Here is a 19,021-nt window from a genome sequence, read left to right on the forward strand (position 1 = left end):
ATCTAATGCGTTAGGTTAATAATTTAAGTTATTTAGTTATATTTTTAAAAATGTAATCCGTTATTCAGACAATTTATGTAATCTGTGAGCACACACACCGTTAGTGTGTGTGTGTGTGTGTGTGAAAGTCGTCCTACAAGCCCCGCCCCCGATAACCCGCCCCCCTCTGTTATTCCTGCTGTTATACCCCTACCTCACGTAAGCGGTTTGATTCGCGGTGAGAAGCGGTGTTAGGCATTGTGAGCCGCTGCGAGTGACCACCCGGCGTTCCGCGAAGTTCTGCAAGGTCTGCGAGGGAGGATGAACTCAACTCGCAGTGAATCATAATGAAACGTACTTAGGGCCACCGCGTGAAACCGCGTAGGTGAGATAGGGGTATTAGTAGCTAACAGATTATGGGCCAAACTTCACTGAGTGATGATGGTAGAATAATAATAAAGGTCTTGACTAAAATAACATGCATGAGGAATCACAAAGGTGTTTTCATTTTCTGCAATGGAAAAGTACTCTAACTAGTTACTTTTATCATAAAGTAACGCTATAATGTAACTGATTACTTTTTAATGACAGTAATTTTGTAATGTCCCCCAACACTGTTTAATACACTTAATCCTTATAACGTCAAAAAAGGACAATAAATCTGTTTTTGTAAATTTTTCTGCGTTTATTTCGTGGATAATTTGACACCATTTATATTTTATTTATTTATATTTTAATCTGTCGTACCCACCTTAAATCTGACCCCATCTTCCAGAACCACAAAGCCCTCAGACGGTGTGAGGTCTTCAGTGTTCAGGGTTCCGTTAGCATCACTAATAGAAAACTGCACGGTCACAGTCCCAAAAATCCCCTGTGGCGGATTTCTTACAACGATCAGCGTAGCCACACTCTGGCTCAGCCCTGACACCGAGGTGGGCTCGCGCAACAGGAAGTGCTCGCTACTGTTAAAGGAAATGATTCCATGGCCATCATCGTTGGCTAAGATGGTCACCGTTGCTATAAAACATGAACAGAAAAGGAAAATGCTAGAATTGGGGTTAATGTTCAAAACATACAGTACACATAAGTTTATTCTACTTTCATTTTTTTATTGTGCTAACCAGTGACATTCTTTCCAAGCTCAAGCCCTGGAGATGGGTTTGTTAAAATGAGCTGGAACTTCTCATCTCCTTCTGGAACTGGATCATCCAAGATCATCACCTCTACGAACTTGTACCTTTCTCCGTTAACAAAATGGAGAACCTGTAAAGGAATCAAACTTGATTATATTTTCAACAATTCCACAAAATGCACTAAGAGATAAAGGTATATTTATAACTTACTGAAGCTGTAGCATTGAAGTCCAGACCCAACTGTGCCTCTAGGTTTTGAGCATAGAAGAAGACGGAGACGTTCCCGTATGTCCCAGCATCACGATAAATCACTAAAGATAACACTCCGATTGTCTCGTTCACCTCGTAGCTTTATATGAAAAAAAAAACACCACCACACACATATATTAATCAACACGTCTCATTTAAATATGACCTGAAATAGATGATGCATCTTGCTCTTACTTGATGCTTTGCCAACTGATGACACCCTGGATTCCATCATTAGCACTAATGCTGATTTCTGCTACCAGACCCTGGGTATCTGTTCAAATATTCAGTTCAACAACAAAACATAAGCTTTTTAAAAAATATATTACTATTATTATACTTCGATGGCATTTAAATAAAGAAGAAATGTTATGATTGCAGTTATAGAGTAGAAACACTACGAGGTAAAGGAAAGCAGATATCTCCAGCATTACCTTTTAATGTATAGTGTACCTCTAGCAACAGATGAAGACAAGATATAAAGAAATGAAAGAAGGAATGGTTGAGAAGAAAGATAATTAATGAGAAATGAATAAAAAAAATGCATGACATGTTGAAGTGTTAAGGATCAGAGATATGTCTTTAGGTGTGTACCTAGCTTAGGGGTAGGTGAGACTGTTGTTATGAGAACAGCTGATGTTATGTTGACCAGGAAGAATTCCGTCAATTCAGGGATGTCGTCCTGTTTTAAAACACAGACCAATATTTCTGTATGAAGTAGAACCGGCACAATAAATGGTAACATTTTAAAACTCACGATCAATTCATGATTCATAAACAAAGTGGACGTCATGTTAACTGAAAGACATCCTATTATACAATTGCTCTTTTGACCCAACAGCACATAGATACAGTACGAGGACTGTACTGAAAGGTATGCACTTTAGTTATACCTTTATATTAATTGACACAGGTAATTAGTAGAGTACGATTAAACATAGTCTCGATCGCATGGCGCTAAATAATTGTAGTGGTAGTTTAGAGGTAGTTTAGAGGTTTAGATCATTTTGCATTGTGACAATGTCACAATGTTAAACGCCTTATAAAAATAAAGTTGAAATAAAATGAATTGTGGCTTAGTGGTTAGCACTGTCGCCTTGCACCTCCAGGGTCCAGGTTTGATTCCCACCTCTGTGTGCATGGGGTTTGCATGTTCTCCCCGTGCTTGGTGGGTTTCCTCGGGGTACTCCGGTCCCCTACCACAGTCGGATCAGGCTAACTGGTGTTCCCAAATTACCCACACCGTGTTAATGAGTGTGTGAGCCCTGTGATGGATTGGTGTACACCATCTCATGCCCTAAGTTTTCTGTGATGGGCTCCAGGCCCTCTGCGACTCTTTATACCAGTGGTAGAGACGATGAGTGAGTGAGAGTCAAATGAATTGAATTGACCGTGCCTGGTAGATTCTCCAAAATACGTAAGACATATTCTTTTTTTGAATATGAAATTCTTTTTTTTTTTCTTTTTGAAACTTAAACACAAAAGCACAAAATCAATCCTCGTTCTGTTTAACACTTACATCTATAATCGTGATCGGGATGGACACAGAGGTCTGACCATCCTGCATGACCACAAAGCTGGAGACATGCTGAAAATCCTGACCAGGTTCTGCCAAAGACCCCTCAATCAGCCTCAGGTCCTGCAGGGAACCTTTCACTGTCTCATAGCTGATGTTTACTGATCCTGTAGTGTTCAAAGAAACTTTAATCAATTCAAATTCAAGTGGAATTCAACAAAAATGAAACAAAAATGGTAACATGAAAAAACTCAACACTGTCAACACTGATGTGCTTTAAAAGGGGTTTTTTTTGTAATTACTTTCTTATGACTATAGGTCGGATAAATGTACACCTCACTCATATATGTGCACTAATACCATACTTAGTTATTTAGTTAGCGAGTCAGGTAGCCCGTGCAAACAAGCATAATTCTGTGTATGATATTTAAGTCATCTGTTAATTTCATTAGGAGTTAGTTCCACGATCCAGCAGCTTTGTTGGGAGTTATTGCCACATCCACAGTATAGTCCTGACCTCACTTGAAGCCAGTTCATCATATTTGGGGCATTAAAGGAGTTCCTGGGAGGCCAGCGTTTTAGCAGGCAACATGCATTAGTGTAACAGGGCATTATATAGAGAAAATAACTGCGTTCTGTTGTTCTGCGCAAGAAAAAGTCCCGGTTGACTTGAACACTCCTACTCACACTTGTACAGGAAGTAAGCATTTTAAAATATTTTTTTTCCCATAAGGACTCACCTGAGGCACCGAACTCTCTGTTTATGTAAATCCTAAGCTTTGTGTCTTTCTCTTCAGTGGATATGCTGAGAGAGGATGGAGCAATACTCAGCACGCCAAACGGCTCATCGCTAGCCGCTACGCTCACCACTGCCTCCCGACCTGCGGTGTCTAAAGCTGCTGCACCTGTAGCTGTTACACCTGTAAGAGGCAAAAGAAGTTAATCATCTACGCTGAAGACGTCTAGTTTCTCTATCTACTATACCTAAAGAAATACTTCAAAACGAAAAAAGGCATAAATGATATTAAGTAACTATGAGAACAAATAGAAAATAATGTTTTTTCGTATTATCCTACCCTTAGTCTGAATGTTCGAGAGGATAACTCTGTACTCCTCTCTCTCCTCAGGAATGCCATCGTCCAGCAGCTGCAGCACTAGAGTGTCATTCAGTACACGCTACAGTGTAAAACAGAACATAGAACAAAATCAACTGTTAATCACGCACTGATAGTGACATACAGTAAGTGGCAATCAGCATTCTATATTTTATATCTATATGTTTCATATTCTTCGTACCTCAGTAAAGAACAGAACACCAGATGTTTCGACAAATGTAAGTGAGGCTTGAGGGCCTTCGATTCTCCAGTACACAGTGACATTCCCTATTGCAGGAGCTGTCCTTTGCACAAGTAATGGCACTCTCTTACCTGTTAGACAAAAAAACATGCGTCCAAAGACAGAATTCTTCTCAATTTCCACTACACGAAGCATAGCATTAGTCTCAAAATTTCTGATTTTGATAGGTCACGTTATAGCACCTATAAACATTTGTTACTTCATCTGCCTGTTTTTTATTCTTAGTTGAAATTAATATCAAAAGGATTAAAAAATGTGAAGTGAACACTGATGCTGGAGTCCCCCCCCCCCCCGAATAAAAAAAAGTCCCTTTCTCCTAACAGAAACCACATTTTCAGTTTTCAAAAAAACACTTTTTAATCTATTAACTGATACCTTCCCCCCATCCCCCCCCCCCCCCCGATTTTCTCTCTAATTTAGTCATGTTCAATTCCTCACTGCCACTAGGGGGCTCCCACATTAAGCTACTACTAACACTCAGTCGGGAGGGCCGAAGACTATAACGTGTTTCCCCCGAAAACCATGTGACGTCAGCCGACCGCATCTTTTCGGACTGCTCGCTCACACACTGTTGGGGGCGGCGTAACACACTCGGAGGACAGCGCTATCTGCTCCTTCCCTTGCGTGAGCCTCATGGACGCCCCTGATTGGCTGTAGAGCCGTGATTAATGTGGGAGCACAAAGTACCTCTCATCCTTCCCCTCGGCCAATCAGCTCTCTCTAGGCCTCCGGCTGCAAAAGGTTACAGCATCACCCGGGAATCGAACTCGTGTGTATAATTTTTTAAGGCAATTCCCTGTAAATAGGTCTTACCGTATAATTGCATTAAAATAAACCTATGATTTGCCTTCGAACTACTGTCAGAGCTGCTGTTACAATGCTTCTGCTAAGAACGGAGCTACTGTATAAGCTAAAGGACTGAGATCCATAAGGGAATGTGACCATGCTCTATCATGCATGTTTAACATGTCTTTCTGTCAGTGTGCCAGCTGTTACAAGCCTCTCTCTACTACTCTCACTATAACAGTAACTGGTCACTATGAAGTGCTGAAGTGATACCTGATCATGCACAGGTGGGTGTCAAATACCTATGCATATACCTCCAGGCTAGGCAAAATAAATAATTAATCAATCCCCAATTAATGTAAATCGAATGTGTCCTTAAGCTCAAGGGACCAGTTTATGTACAGAATACCCGTACACTGTTTCAGATGTGAAATTGTATTGAAATCAATGTTACTCACCCTCTTTAACTATGACTGATCGTGAGGCTGGATGGAAGCCCACCAAGCCAGCTGCATGGTCATTGGCAAGAATGAGGACGGTGACGGTATCTGAGCTGGGTAGGATACGACTGCCACCATCGGTCCTTACTAAACCAATCTGCATGGTTTCGTTGTCCTCCGGCTCAGTGTCGTCTGTGATGTAGAACTCAATAGTTTTCTTCACGTCACCTTTGAGATGAAGGAACACAGGTGATGCCCTGAAGTCAATTCAGATTTACACTACAAATCCTAATGCTGACCTGTTTGAACTCCGACTGTACAATAGTGGCAAGTGGCATGGCAATAATGTGGCACGTTGATAGCTGAATTACATTTTCCTTGGTTAAATGGTTGGGCTCCAAGATATTTCAGTAAGTTGGGGGTAAGTTCAGTAAGTTTATAATTTGTGCTTGATTTCAGTTCTTGAATTGGAATAGAAACATAAACCATGGTTTTGTATGTTTATGTAACAGATATCACGCCTGACTGTAAGCTTGCATTGCTTGCTTTTTCTGACTCAACTCATGCCTTGATGCCATGATGTTGGAAGTCATCACTTTCCATATAATTTTAATGATGGCTTATCAAGCAGCTTTGCATTATTCTTTGCATCTCTAAAAAAGTCAGGTATATCAATGCACAAGAAAGTTTAACAAAATGTGAGGTCTTTTTTGTTTTTTTTAGTTTTGTAGTGTGCAAGAGTTACCCCGTGATTTAGTGCACTACTTTTGGCGCCCGTTTTCAAATGATCTGGATTTATTTGTCTTGATTTTTATTTTTTTATTTATTTTGGCTGGGATGCATCTTAAATAAAATGTCTTTTTTTTTCAGCAGAGTGAAAAATACTGCCTTTCCCCATCCCCCCCCCAATTTGGCCCTCAAATTAGCACCCACCCATTTTTTTTTTTTTACTTTTCTTGATGATGTTCATTTTTCCCTACAAAAACCATTGGAGAAGAAAACATTTCTAATTAAACGTAGTGGCTAAATCTACAAATCTATACTGATGATTAAGGTAACAAGAAAACAAATTCAGGAATGGCTATTTAGACCTACCTCCTGCAAAGACGAGCGTCTCCCCTGTGCCATTAAAATCAGCACTGGGCTTAGCAGTGCCACCAACATACATCCACTCCACTGTAACACGGCCTAGACTGCCTCCCGTCCTTTCAATCACCAGCGTCACTCTCGTCCCGGTCTCTTCTCTTACCTCTAGATACAATCCATTCTGAGTAGCACTGGGATTTATACTGTACAGCTTAAACACCCCAAACGCATCACCATTCATCCCTATGGTCACTGTAGCGGTGTTTGGTTGTGTAATGGTGGGCAAATGTTTCTCAGCCACAGTCATATTAACCAGGGTAACCTTTAGTATTTGTACCATGAAACTCTCATCCATCTCTGGCAAAGAATCAGTCAGAATTTGTACAGTAAGGTTGGCAATACTTGAGCCATCCAGCATGGTTGCTGTCTGCCCTACAATAGTTACATAGTCAGTCCCGGCAGTCGCCTGTGAGCTGAAGAGGGAAGCAGAAGCAGTGGCATTTTTTATATAAGTGAGTGTTTGGGCAGCAGTGGAAAGCTGGTTTGCGGATGTGGTTACCCAGAAGCATGTTGCAGTGGAGGAATTAGTGAAAGAGAAAGCTTGGCAGGCACGTTCTCGAAGGCATGAAGCTGCACAGGAGTTGAGAGGATCTTTGGCTGAGGTGATGTTGATAGGGTTTCGTACGGCACTAGAGGGTGTCCCAGGCAAGGGCGAATCATAATAAATAAGGAAGTTATGGCCGCTTCTCTGGGCATTAGTCACCACGTCAATCTCAAGGGTGCTATACAGAATCTCCAGAAAACCAAAATTGCCCCCACTGGAACAGAAAAAGATATATTAGGACTTCTGATACTTTTATTTGCATGTCATATGCGTTAAACTTAGATAAGATTATTGCTCACCTTCTTCGAACAGTAATATTGGCACGGTAGACGCCTTCCAAAGGTTCCTGTACTCTATATATCGCTTGCTCAAAGTGCACTGTGCCGTATGGATTATCATTGGCGGGCACGATGATGTTCACCACATTTTCAGCACCGATGCTTCCACCATTTGTTGCACTAATAAGCTCTACCTTGATGATCTAAAATAAAGATTTATGCGCTCATTAATAAGGAGTGGGGGAAATCCTTAACATTTTGTAGAACAGCTAAGAAAATAGTTTTTACCTCTTCAATTTCTGGTACATCATCAGCCAAAACCTCTACTTTTAGTGTCTTTTTAGTTTCACCTGGAGCAAAGCTGACCTCTCCAGATGCAGGTTGAAGATCACTCGTTGCAGGTTTGCCATTGACGGTAGCAAGCCATTTGACACTAACGTAACCTATAGTCCCAGCGTTCCTCACAATCGGCAAAGATACTTGAAAAGCATTGGCCGCTGGCTCCTCTACAGTAACTGGAGCAGTCTGAAAAACTGAACAACATGGACCAGATTGTGTTGTCAAACCTATGGAGAAATTTATCTAATTGACGCCAGAATGAATTTGGACTTTTCCACTTACCAAAGGACCCGTATGGATCATCAGATGGCAGGATAGTGATGATTGCCTGAGTGAGTTCGCCTAGGAAAGCTCCCCCAGTGGTCTGGTTAAGAAGCTCAATGCGAAAGGTTTCCTCCAACTCAGGAACTAGATCGTTGATGATAAGGATAGGGACCGGTTTACTGCTCTCTCCTTCCAGAAGGACCACATCAGAGGAGGCCACACTATAATCCTCACCTATAGGAAAAGTCAGCATTTATATTATTATGTATTCATCGCTTAATCCTGTATACAGGGGACCTGGAGCCTATTCCAGGAAACTTAGGGTACGAGGCGGGGTACACCCTGGACAGGGTGCCAATTCATTGCACTGCACAAACAATATTATGTATTTATAATATTTAAATATTGTTTTTTACTTACCAACTCGCGCGGTCATGGGTACAGCGCGGAACTTTACTGACACATCAGCAAAAATCCCCCCGGTGCGTGTAACATTTATGATGGGTCCGGTGTAGTACTCAGGCACACTTACTCCTGTAGAAGAGAGCTGGAGCACACCAAAGGCATCATCGCTGGCCTCAATAATGATCTGAGCCACTGAGACGTTTCTCTGGCCAAGCTGAGGAGACAGAGCAACTGCCAGAAAATCATGAAATTAGAATTATTTCTGCATCAAAAATCGAAGCCTTTAAGCAATAATGTGCCGTAAAAGATGTTTCTATTTACCTGGCCGTGTCTGTGCACCTTCCACCAATGTGACACTGAAAAGTTCAACAAACACAGACTCTGCCCTCTCAGGATCCTTATCATCCAAAATCCTGACAGTCACATTTGCTTCACTCTGATTGGCCGAGAAGGTTACTGACTCGAAAATAGGTACAAAATCGCTCCCAGCGCTTGCCCTGCCCACACCGGGTGTCGAGTAGGGCACTGGATCTGTATCCATCAGTGTCCTATAGGTCACTCTAACCCTTCCCATCAATCCTTTCCTCCTCTGTATTGTCAAAACAACCAAAGTGTTTGCTTCTGCCTCTCTGACAGGCCTGTTACTTTCTGAGAACAAGAACAATCCGTAGGGGTCATCACTGGCGAGTACAGTCAGTGTGGAAACAGTCTGGCTTCCAAGCCGTCCATTTGAAACGTTTAACAGACGGATCTTAAAACTCTTATCCAGTTCAGGAATATCGTCCTCGGAAATACGGATGAGAATGTTTCCAATGGTTTGTCCTACCCTGAAGGTCAAGTTGCCAGAACTGTAGAGAAGCTCTCTTTCCGAGTCCGCATCTGCTTGCCAGTATACAGTAACATTGGAGAGAGTGCCGAATGTACGGATAACCTGAGATAGAAAAGAAACAAGTCTAATATGAACATTGTGAGCAACATATACAGTACCAAACTTTAATTGATACACCAATTTTAAAGAAACCTCACCTGTAACATTACATCACTCCGACCTTCTTCTGGCTCAGTTCCGTTCACCGAGATAGAATCATTACTGAACTGGAAGACCCCGTGAGCCTCATCGGAAGCAGAAATGGTCACAGTGATATGCGATGCGAGGCCCAAGTTGGCTTCGAAGAAAAAATATCAATATCATTATCATTCAAGATAAATATTTCTCTAAACCGGAATGTGACTTATCAATTTAATTGAACAGCAAAGGGTATCATTAAGAACTGATACATATAATTACAGGAGAAAGCGTTCATTAATTGTGATGACCAATTCGAAGCATTATTGACAGCTCAGTCGATCAGAACAGAAAGTATCTTGCCCAATGCCAGCCTCTGACAACAAGTTAAACACAGTGCAAAATACATGCTTTGAAAATGAGGCCCTATGGGAAAAATGAACCTCCTGACATTTTGAATAAACCACTCACCACTGCTGCTATCCTCTCAATATAATGGATATTTGCTTTTCCCACATTTTTCCTCTGAGCGTTCACTGGCCTTAGTGCAATGTAAATAGCGCAGCAGACACTAGTCTTGGAGTTGCAGGAGGCCGCTAAAACCCCAAAGTCCAAAAAAGATTGTTTTACTTGGGCATCGATGTAGACAAGCTCTCCAAACATTTACAGCTCATAATCTGGAATTTACAAACTAAGAGCCTGGATTTGAAAGCAGTTCGATACTGTTCGGAAAATGAACCAAGGGTGCACTAAACGGTGGATTAGAATAAACCTGAACTGGGCTTTTGTCAAAACACACAAATGCAGATACACATGGCTTTGTTTGTGCCAGGGTTGACTAAAAAGCATGAATGGTGGACATTTGGAAACACGACTGATTTCATTGAAACATCATGACGTTTTGTTCATTTACTTTGTTCAGTGAGAACAACTGAACACCTCAAGTTTGTGTTTTTAGGTCTCACTGAATGACTTTGGCACTTTGGCCTACTTTACTGCTAAACTCTTCATTTGGTTAATTGAAGATTCATCTCATCTTGTACCATGATGCAATAATAGAACCTTAGGTAGGAAAGTTGGACTAGATTCATTTAAAGGTAGGTTTTAAGAGGAACATGCAGGGACAGAGACAGGGACCTTACCAGGGTGATAGTGAAAGGGTGGAAGAAAGAAATCAGTGTCACTCTCTCCACTTCCTCCGTCCCCACTCCCAAAGAACAGGTCCACTTAATCAGCACACAGCAACCAGAAGCACACAGGATTCACACAGGATGTAAACGGAATCACACAAAGAACAGAAGTTTAATTTTCCATGAGCAAACTTCATGGAAAATGGTCAGGGCAGCATTTATAAGGAATGGAATATATATATATATATGAATATATATATATATATATATATATATATATATATATATATATGAATATATATATATATATATATATATATATATATGTATATGTATATATATATATGTATATATATATATATATATATATATGTATATATATATATATATATATATATATATATTTTTTTTTAAGCAGAAGAATGTATAGAGAGCCTAATGATAAGAACAGGAGACTACCAATTATTCAGTCCCATTATGTTGGTGATAGATGATGTGCATTGAAAGCTCAGATTGTGAAGTTTCCTACCTCCTCCCTGTGGGTTGTAAAGTTCCACTCTAAAGACTTTGTCCAGCTCTGGCACTGAGTTATCGATTATAGTCACGTTGATATATTCGAGCCTTTCACCAGGCAAAAAATCCAGCAACCCCTCTGCATTCTGTCCCAGGGGGGAAAAAAATTAAGCGACACAAATTAATTTAGGGCTTTCCTTTTCCTTTTCAATAAATAAAGAAAAACAAATCAATCAGCTTCGTGTGGAGTGCTTTTTTTGTGCTTTTTTTGCATGCAGATAATAAATAACCTCATAGTCTTCTGAGCCAATGGCAGTGACTGGTACTGTACGATAGGCCACTAAGACTCTTCCCAGCAGGCCCTGCGCTCTAGCCACAGGAAGTCTGACCACACCAGCCTCTTCTTTTACAGTTATTTGGGCCACCTCTAGAGCTGGACTGATCATCGCTTGAGTGATAGGAGTAGTCTGAAACTGCAGCAGACCTGAAACACCAGGTGTTTTACATATATTCATAAAATGCTGTTGACATACAACAAATAATAGCCATCTACAGTACAGTAGGTATAAACATGCATACCATAAGGATGGTCACTGGCCTTGATGGTGACATTATTGCTGGCATTGTCAGGATCGATGCTGGCTCCACTGGTTGGGGTAGAACCTGGTTTTCCATCTCCTGATTGGGCTGAGATCAGCTTGACTTGGAAATACTCATCAAACTCTGGAAGATCATCATCAACTACCTGTAGGTTCAACACCTGTGATATCCAGAAGAGTAATGTGAGGTTCACATCTAAGCCTATTACTTTACACTCATTTCTCAACTCTTATTTCTCAACTTTTGTAATAGAAACATAAATATTGAAAATATATTGCTTGGCCAAAAAAAAAAAAAGTTGCAATTTCAGAAAGGTCTAATTATTGGGGTGCATCAAGCAAAGAAAACAACTAAGGAGATTTAAAGTTACTGGGACTGGGTTAAAAAGACTTTATCATGTTATCAAAACCTTTGCGGAATAAATATGGGTGAAAAAAAAAGAAAAAATAAATCATGAATGCAGCTCACTTAACCACTTGTTAAAGTTGCATGGTTAAAAAAATCAACAGCAGAAACCATAGCTATGTTTAAAAGTGAAAGAAAGCGCATTCCTCCCACACACACACACAATGTGATGAGGACTCACAGGATTCGGACAAAACGGCTGTGTGGCCACAAGAAAACCTCTTGTTACTGAGACTAATCAGAAAAAGGCTTACATTTTCTGGAGAGCATAAAGAGCGATGAAAAAGGGTTGAATGAGTTCAGATTGACCTTATTCCAGAGTAATGGGCGTGTCAGGGGTAAGAAAGGAATTGTATAAAGTGATTCCGTCCTCATGCATCATGCTCAATGTACGAGCGTCTGGAGGCAGTGTTACTGTATGATCTAGAGTTGCTTCAGTTAGTCAGGTCTAGACTCAGCAACATTATGTAGCAAAAAATTAAGTCAGCTGATAACCTGAATGTACCGAGTGACCAGGTTATCACATCTAGTGTATAAAGTTTTTCTTTTGTGATGGCACGCCCATATTCCAGGACTCTGTGAAACTAAGGAAGAGTGGTTCTGGGAGCATGAGGAATCATTTTGTGACCATATTGTGTGTTGTAATTAAAGATAAAAGTGATTGAATCAAATCTTTTTTTTTTTTTTTGCCAGGCAGCGTACTGTATAAATACTTTATTTGTACTGAACAGATAATGTGTTTAGATGAAAAGTTTCACACGCCACAGAGCCGAGACTAGACTAATTCTTTTTTGAGTAAGGAAAAAATGTAGGCATTGGTCGAAATTTTTTCACAGTGTTTTTTGGGGCTTTTAAGTACAGAGTTGCAGATTTTTTTTTATTCAGTTAACTTTAAATACCAGCGGACCCAAACACATACAGACAGTGCCCGTGTTACACCCCTAATCTATACAACTCCCATAAATAACCCCAAATCTTTTGTCAATTACCCACTAGATGGAGCTAGAACCTTGCAACCTGGCTAATATTCAGCATTAATAAGAAAAACAAATGAAAATTCCATTCTATGCTACTAAATCTACACCCCTGTAAGTCCTCATTGACCTCTTCTTCAGACATGGAGCACGTTCAGTGCAGCACTTCCCCAACAGGAGATCCCCTGCTCATTAATAATGAACCATTAACATCAGTCATGTTACCTCAGAGCGCTGGCCTGGGAGGAAAAAGATGGAGCCTGCAGGTTTGATAAAGTCTGAGACGTTGGGTGCCCCAGCAGGAGAGTCGAGCTGTGTCACAGTGTAGTTTACATAGACCGAGTCCAGGGCACCACGTGTGCGTTCTACTATGCAGGAAACGGTGGAGCCCTCATCTGATATCTGAAGATAGGATAAGACAGATAAGATCTTGAGTCTTGAGTCCTCAAATTTGTTTGAAATATTAATTGAATTCCAAAAAATTAATAGTATATATTATTAATAGACTTAGTTATAATCTGGATGCTAATTTAGATCCTTAATGAGCGAGGTAATACACACATGGATAAGAAAACTTCTGTCTGAGTTGAACCTGTCTATCAAAATATTTCTATTACATCTTTCTATAGAACAGTTCTGCTATATTTCTATCTGAACTGAAGAATTAAGAGACTCATTAGCTCAGCTAAGGATGCTGAAAATTGCATTCTGGTGCCAATTTAACCTACTGCATTTAAATATGAAATCATATCCTGATGCAATATGCAAAGCAGAGTAGAATCTTGGCACACCAAAACAGTACACAAAAACAAGCAGGACACCAAAAAAATGTTCCAACAATGCTGTGAAAGTGACTATGTGTCTGTGTTAATGAAGGCAACAGTCGGCCACATGCCATAGTGTCGCTTTTGTTAGTAAGCGAGAAGTAGTCCTTGTAAAGGAATGCTCTGTCCAGGGCTGCCATCTGTCCTGTTTATCGAATCAGCCATCGGAGATGCCACGAGTCCCATCTAAAGAGACCAACGTGAACTCCTTCCAACCAGGCGTAAAGACAAATCAAATATACATGAGGACATGCACTCACAACCGAAGGGGGTCGCGTTACATGCCTTCTAGGGAGCCAAAGCAAACACTGATAATGACTATTTAATCAACTAATTCTCTGGGATGCTAAGGAAGGATACTGTAGAGAAGATACATGGGCAGTAGTTAATTAAAGCAAAGTCAAAATATAAGTAAGGATGACATTTTACATTGTGAAAATCTTTTATCTGACTTAAAATGTAATTTTCTTTTTAAAATTGATACACCCAGACACATGCATATAACAGTAAATGGTGTGTGTAAAGCAGTGCATGCTTACGTCAGGAATGCACGTGCCAGTGAACCCAAACAACCCGTTAGCATTGTCGCTCTTCATAATCCTGATCCTAGCTGTAGGGCGAGGCGTGGGAAGGCGCGCTCCGCCGTGAACGGCCACCAGCTGCAGGTAAAAGACCTCCTCTCCCTCTTCTTCGCGGTCATCACGTGTTTCCACGACAAACGATTTGAGCTTCTCTCCCTGCCAATACTCCAAGTATCCAGCCACATTACGGAAGTCGTTTTTCGCTGGCTGGCCGTGGAGCTCTCGGATTTCTGATTGGTTAAGACTGATGGAGTAGAGGCGCACATCCTGCAGCAGACCCGTGTAGAGCTGGCGGCCGTCAGGGTCTGAGCCGATGCTTATGGGAGCCGCATCTGGAACGCGTTAGCAAAAGATACACATGTAGTACGAATAGTGCCAATTTATAATATAAAATCCATAATCATAGATACACTTCACAAAACACCTCAAATAAAAGGGATAATTCTGGTCAGAGTAGGCTCACCAGTCGCTGGTATTAATATCTCTACAGTGACTGTACAAATTGAGGAAATATGCTTGAGTGAGTACGGACAAAACCTGCTACAATTTATTAAACTATAAACCCAATACAACGTCAAATACACTAACTGTTTACATGTCTTTAATTGAAACTAATAAAAGAAATGTCACGGAAGTCTCCCTAGGAAACTTCACAATATTACAAAAGCCACATTGTTTTCCATTACTCGAGAAGACGACTAGTTGCTTTTATCTCGGCCTAACAATGTCCAGTAGCACTTGCATACTCACTCAAGCATAAGTGCACTGTAAAATTTCAGACAATAGCACCAAATTTGCACAACAGACTCATGCCAGATTTGGACCACAGGCACTGGAAGAAGCTAAACAACACTTGTTTTGACTGACTACTGGACTGAAGTCTCGCAATAATAAAGTATAAAGTGGTGGTGAGAAAAATAGTCCTGATTGGTGGTGGTAAATTCCAAGGACACATTTAGAAACAATATAGTATGATGAAAGACTTTAAATGCCAGATGTTCCAGAAATAACATAATTGTCTTCCTCTGAGGCTGATATTTGACAGTTTTGAGAAGACGAATGAAGTAAGACAACAGGCCTAATGCTATAGAACATTGTTTAGTACTAGAGCCTAACCTTAAAACAGACCCAGTTTACATACCATTTATAATGGCTTCTCCTTTGAGGCTCTTGATTCCTCCAGGCATTGGTTTCCCATCCAAATAAAACTCAATAATTCCATCTTCCACTGCAACGATGACATTAACCCATACATTATCTTCCACAAATTTCATTGCTGTGGCTCTTGCCACTTGGGTGCTGTTAGAGCCAGTGGTTGTGTAATGAAGCATCACACTAACATGAGACTCGTTCGTCTGGACTTTTAATCCGTATTGCATACTTCCAATGCCGTTTCCCTTTGAAACAATAAACCCATCAGTGTTGGGTCTGGGCATAAGCCAGGCTGAGAATGTAAAATTAGCTAGTTTGTCAGGAATATCCTTTGGCTGAGCTTCTAAAGTAATGGTTCCATAACTTCCAGGGATGCCAGAAAAGAAGAAGGCATCTGTTGCAGAATGGTGCCTCCTGGCATGAGGCTGGAGCCTGACAGCTTCAGGGAATGTAGCCATCAAGATAAAGTCCTGGATCGGTGGAAGACCTTGCGGGAAGGCTTCGGAAAGGATCTCCCATGAGACACGGACATCACCGAAAGTTCCCTGCTGGCGGAGGATAGTGAAGGATATAATGGAAGATGTGTCATCCACAGAAAGGATGTCTTCTGCCACTTCTTGGTCCAGGTTGTCCTTGTCTATAGAAAACACTCCAAAAGGGTCATCGTTAAAAGGGATGAGAACAGAAGCGTTCAGGTCTTTTGTAGCCAGCTTGCCGCCTTCCCCAGGATAACCACCTACAGCGCGCAAAAAAAAATGAAACACTATCAGGCATAAACAGTATGATGAAAAAAGTTTAACAGTTTTTTAGTGATACTACTGGTGCTAGTTCAGAATCATTCTGTTCAAATCTTTTTCAAACTAATATTTAAAAAAAATGGAAAATATTGAATTTCTGGCTGGTGCTGACCTGAGATGTTCATTAAGCGCAACTCAAAAAACTCATTGAACTCTGGGATTTTGTCAGAGATGGCCTCCAGTACTATCGGCTTGGTATTTTCTCCTGTGGTGAAGACTATAAATCCAGATGTGTTGACAAACTCCTGACTCAGCTCAAGAGGGGTGTAATTGGCAAACAGCTGCCAGAAGACTGTGACGTTGCCAAAATGCCCTCTAGTCCTAATAACGCTGGAGAAAATAATAACAGTGAGAACAGACAGGACTGAGAGGGTTGGATTTAATGCTACAGAATTATGTCACTGCCTTCATTTTATGCATGTGAGTTGGTTGTGTGTATATGCATGAGTTTATGGAAAAAAAAAATCTCACTAGAAGTTGTTGGACTTCCCTTCCTCCACAGGCTTCTCAGTGGTATCCAGAAAGAATATCCCATTGGCATCATCATTGGCCTCAATCACTACTGTGGCAGTATCCTTTCCATAGACCACAGCATCTCCTGCATGCAAAACAAACTCAGGGTCACATACAGTACGGGTCTCCAGTCAGTAATGAAAATTTGAAATGGCAAAAAGCTATGATATTACACAAGACAGTCATATTCATTTAGTCGGTTAGTTTTGAGAGACTAATCTGATTCGAAATAGGCGTACCACGAGTTAAGCTATACTGTAGAGCATTACAGCATTCTTTTAACCATACTTTATGTGTCACTCTGCTTTTCAAGTGTTTTAACAATGAAGATGAAGATAGGCTGATACGGTCCGCAGTTCTAGATAGAGGGGAGAGAAGCTGCCTGACAAAACCCCCATTTAAAACCATTTCTTTCAGCAAGAAAACACACCTGATAACATTATATCATTGTAAACCACACTCTGTCTCCTTAGTATTTATTTCTAAATTGTTTCTAATTACCTCTGAACCAACAACCCACAATCTAACACGTCTGAATCCCAAATCACTTTCTAATCCCTGGTCAAGGGCACTACTTGGTGTGTGGAACAAGGGATTGTACACCCTAACTAGTGCTCTAGCTTTCCACTTAACGCTATCTGAGATTCAACCTCAGAAACCCCAGAAGTTAGCTGATGGTCTACAGTACAGAAGTAAGTGGAGATATAAAGTAAATCTCTCCTGTTTGTCAGGACTGTCCACTACCTGGATGGTTTATTCCTCTTACCTTTTCGCGACATAATGTAATACTGGCAATCACTAACAGTTCTGCCAATCAAGGTTAATTAGTTCCACCGCTCAAAGTTGTGCTGTTGTACCGAATATTAACAGTGCTGATATTAAGAACAGCAGCACTCCCTCTCGTGTGATATTGCTATATATGAATTGTTCTAAACAAATCCCTCACATGGTCAATTAAATACTTCTAAAATCCCACCAGCATTGGGAAAAACAATACCTTTTTCATGCAATAAAGACAGCAGTTTAAATAATGGCACAGCTGCAGGTAGGTCTTTACATACTCTTTTAAAATAAGATGCAGGAGTAAAACCAAAGAAAGATTAAAGTTCTTGAGTTGGGTGGTTTTGTGATGTATACAGTGAGAGAAAAAGCGGTTAGTGTCTGTAATTAACATCCAACTATGGTCTGGCCTGCTATTGTATGTGTGTGTGTGTGTGTGTGTGTGTGCATGTTACACAATACATGGATTAGGGAGGCTTTTAGGGTCAGGCCAGTCAGGCTTAATCAACAGATCTCTATGTGTATTGAAACAAACATCAAATGTGCTGGATTAATTAGCTGTACAGGAAACAGATAGAAATGAAGTGCATTATTTGCCTCTCTTGATGGTATTTTAAAACATTCAAATCACCTCCATGGACAAACACAGCAAAGATCCAAATACGCTCAGTGAAAGAAGCTTTATTTCACTTGCTGAATGAGCCATGGTTGGCCAAAAGAAAAATGCAACATTTTTCACATCATGGTCTATAATGTGAGGAATTGAACACACCTGTAGCATTGAACAGCACAATATAAAAGCGCTCATCTGTCTCTGGAATATCGTCATCCTGTAGAGCGACTGATATGTTCTTCATCCGTTCCCCGTAGTCAAACGTTAGCAGTGAGTCATTACTTAAAGGCATAAAGTCTCCTGGTGAGGAATCTCCAAACTCAAACCGGTACATGACCGTGGCTATGAAATCGGCCAGTCCGGCTCTGAAAATGCTAAAATTTGCCACACCGCCTTCTCTGACTCTCTGTATGACCGGATCTAATTTAAACATAATAAGTAATACAATATTATCACATTTTTTTCAGTGTTTATGTAGAAAAAAATGACATCAACTTCTTTCTAGTATAAAACTTAAAAATATTACCTGCAAAGTAAATGGGATCATCGTTTTTATTAATCTGTAAAGATGCATTTAGAATACTTCCCAGTCTTGCGCCTCCAGTTGCATTAATGAGCGTGATGGTGAATTTTTCTACATCTTCCGGCACCTGAGAAGAATTGCTTGTTAACATAGAACTTCTATGCATAGCTTATTT

At 40.5% G+C, this 19,021-nt stretch overlaps 1 protein-coding gene across 1 annotated transcript in view; it reads right to left on the minus strand.

The window, feature by feature from the left end:
- The window catches only part of adgrv1 (adhesion G protein-coupled receptor V1), a 116,074-nt gene that overhangs the window by 74,649 nt on the left and 22,404 nt on the right, over positions 1-19,021 (minus strand). The window contains exons 15-42 of the mRNA XM_053481342.1: positions 18,850-18,973; positions 18,483-18,743; positions 16,889-17,015; positions 16,530-16,747; positions 15,610-16,356; positions 14,427-14,800; positions 13,289-13,465; positions 11,664-11,844; positions 11,375-11,568; positions 11,101-11,221; positions 10,584-10,667; positions 9,462-9,601; positions 8,757-9,366; positions 8,451-8,666; positions 8,049-8,264; positions 7,716-7,960; positions 7,449-7,630; positions 6,555-7,363; positions 5,478-5,687; positions 4,174-4,304; positions 3,954-4,053; positions 3,618-3,797; positions 2,881-3,044; positions 1,956-2,043; positions 1,557-1,635; positions 1,323-1,461; positions 1,101-1,242; positions 731-996 (exon numbers count right to left, since the gene is read on the minus strand). Of these exons, the coding sequence (XP_053337317.1) occupies positions 731-996; positions 1,101-1,242; positions 1,323-1,461; positions 1,557-1,635; positions 1,956-2,043; positions 2,881-3,044; positions 3,618-3,797; positions 3,954-4,053; positions 4,174-4,304; positions 5,478-5,687; positions 6,555-7,363; positions 7,449-7,630; positions 7,716-7,960; positions 8,049-8,264; positions 8,451-8,666; positions 8,757-9,366; positions 9,462-9,601; positions 10,584-10,667; positions 11,101-11,221; positions 11,375-11,568; positions 11,664-11,844; positions 13,289-13,465; positions 14,427-14,800; positions 15,610-16,356; positions 16,530-16,747; positions 16,889-17,015; positions 18,483-18,743; positions 18,850-18,973 (6,525 nt within the window). The remainder of the gene's footprint in view (positions 1-730; positions 997-1,100; positions 1,243-1,322; positions 1,462-1,556; positions 1,636-1,955; positions 2,044-2,880; positions 3,045-3,617; positions 3,798-3,953; positions 4,054-4,173; positions 4,305-5,477; positions 5,688-6,554; positions 7,364-7,448; positions 7,631-7,715; positions 7,961-8,048; positions 8,265-8,450; positions 8,667-8,756; positions 9,367-9,461; positions 9,602-10,583; positions 10,668-11,100; positions 11,222-11,374; positions 11,569-11,663; positions 11,845-13,288; positions 13,466-14,426; positions 14,801-15,609; positions 16,357-16,529; positions 16,748-16,888; positions 17,016-18,482; positions 18,744-18,849; positions 18,974-19,021) is intronic.

Source organism: Clarias gariepinus, chromosome 21, assembly GCF_024256425.1.
Source record: "Clarias gariepinus isolate MV-2021 ecotype Netherlands chromosome 21, CGAR_prim_01v2, whole genome shotgun sequence".
Lineage (NCBI taxonomy): Eukaryota > Metazoa > Chordata > Actinopteri > Siluriformes > Clariidae > Clarias > Clarias gariepinus.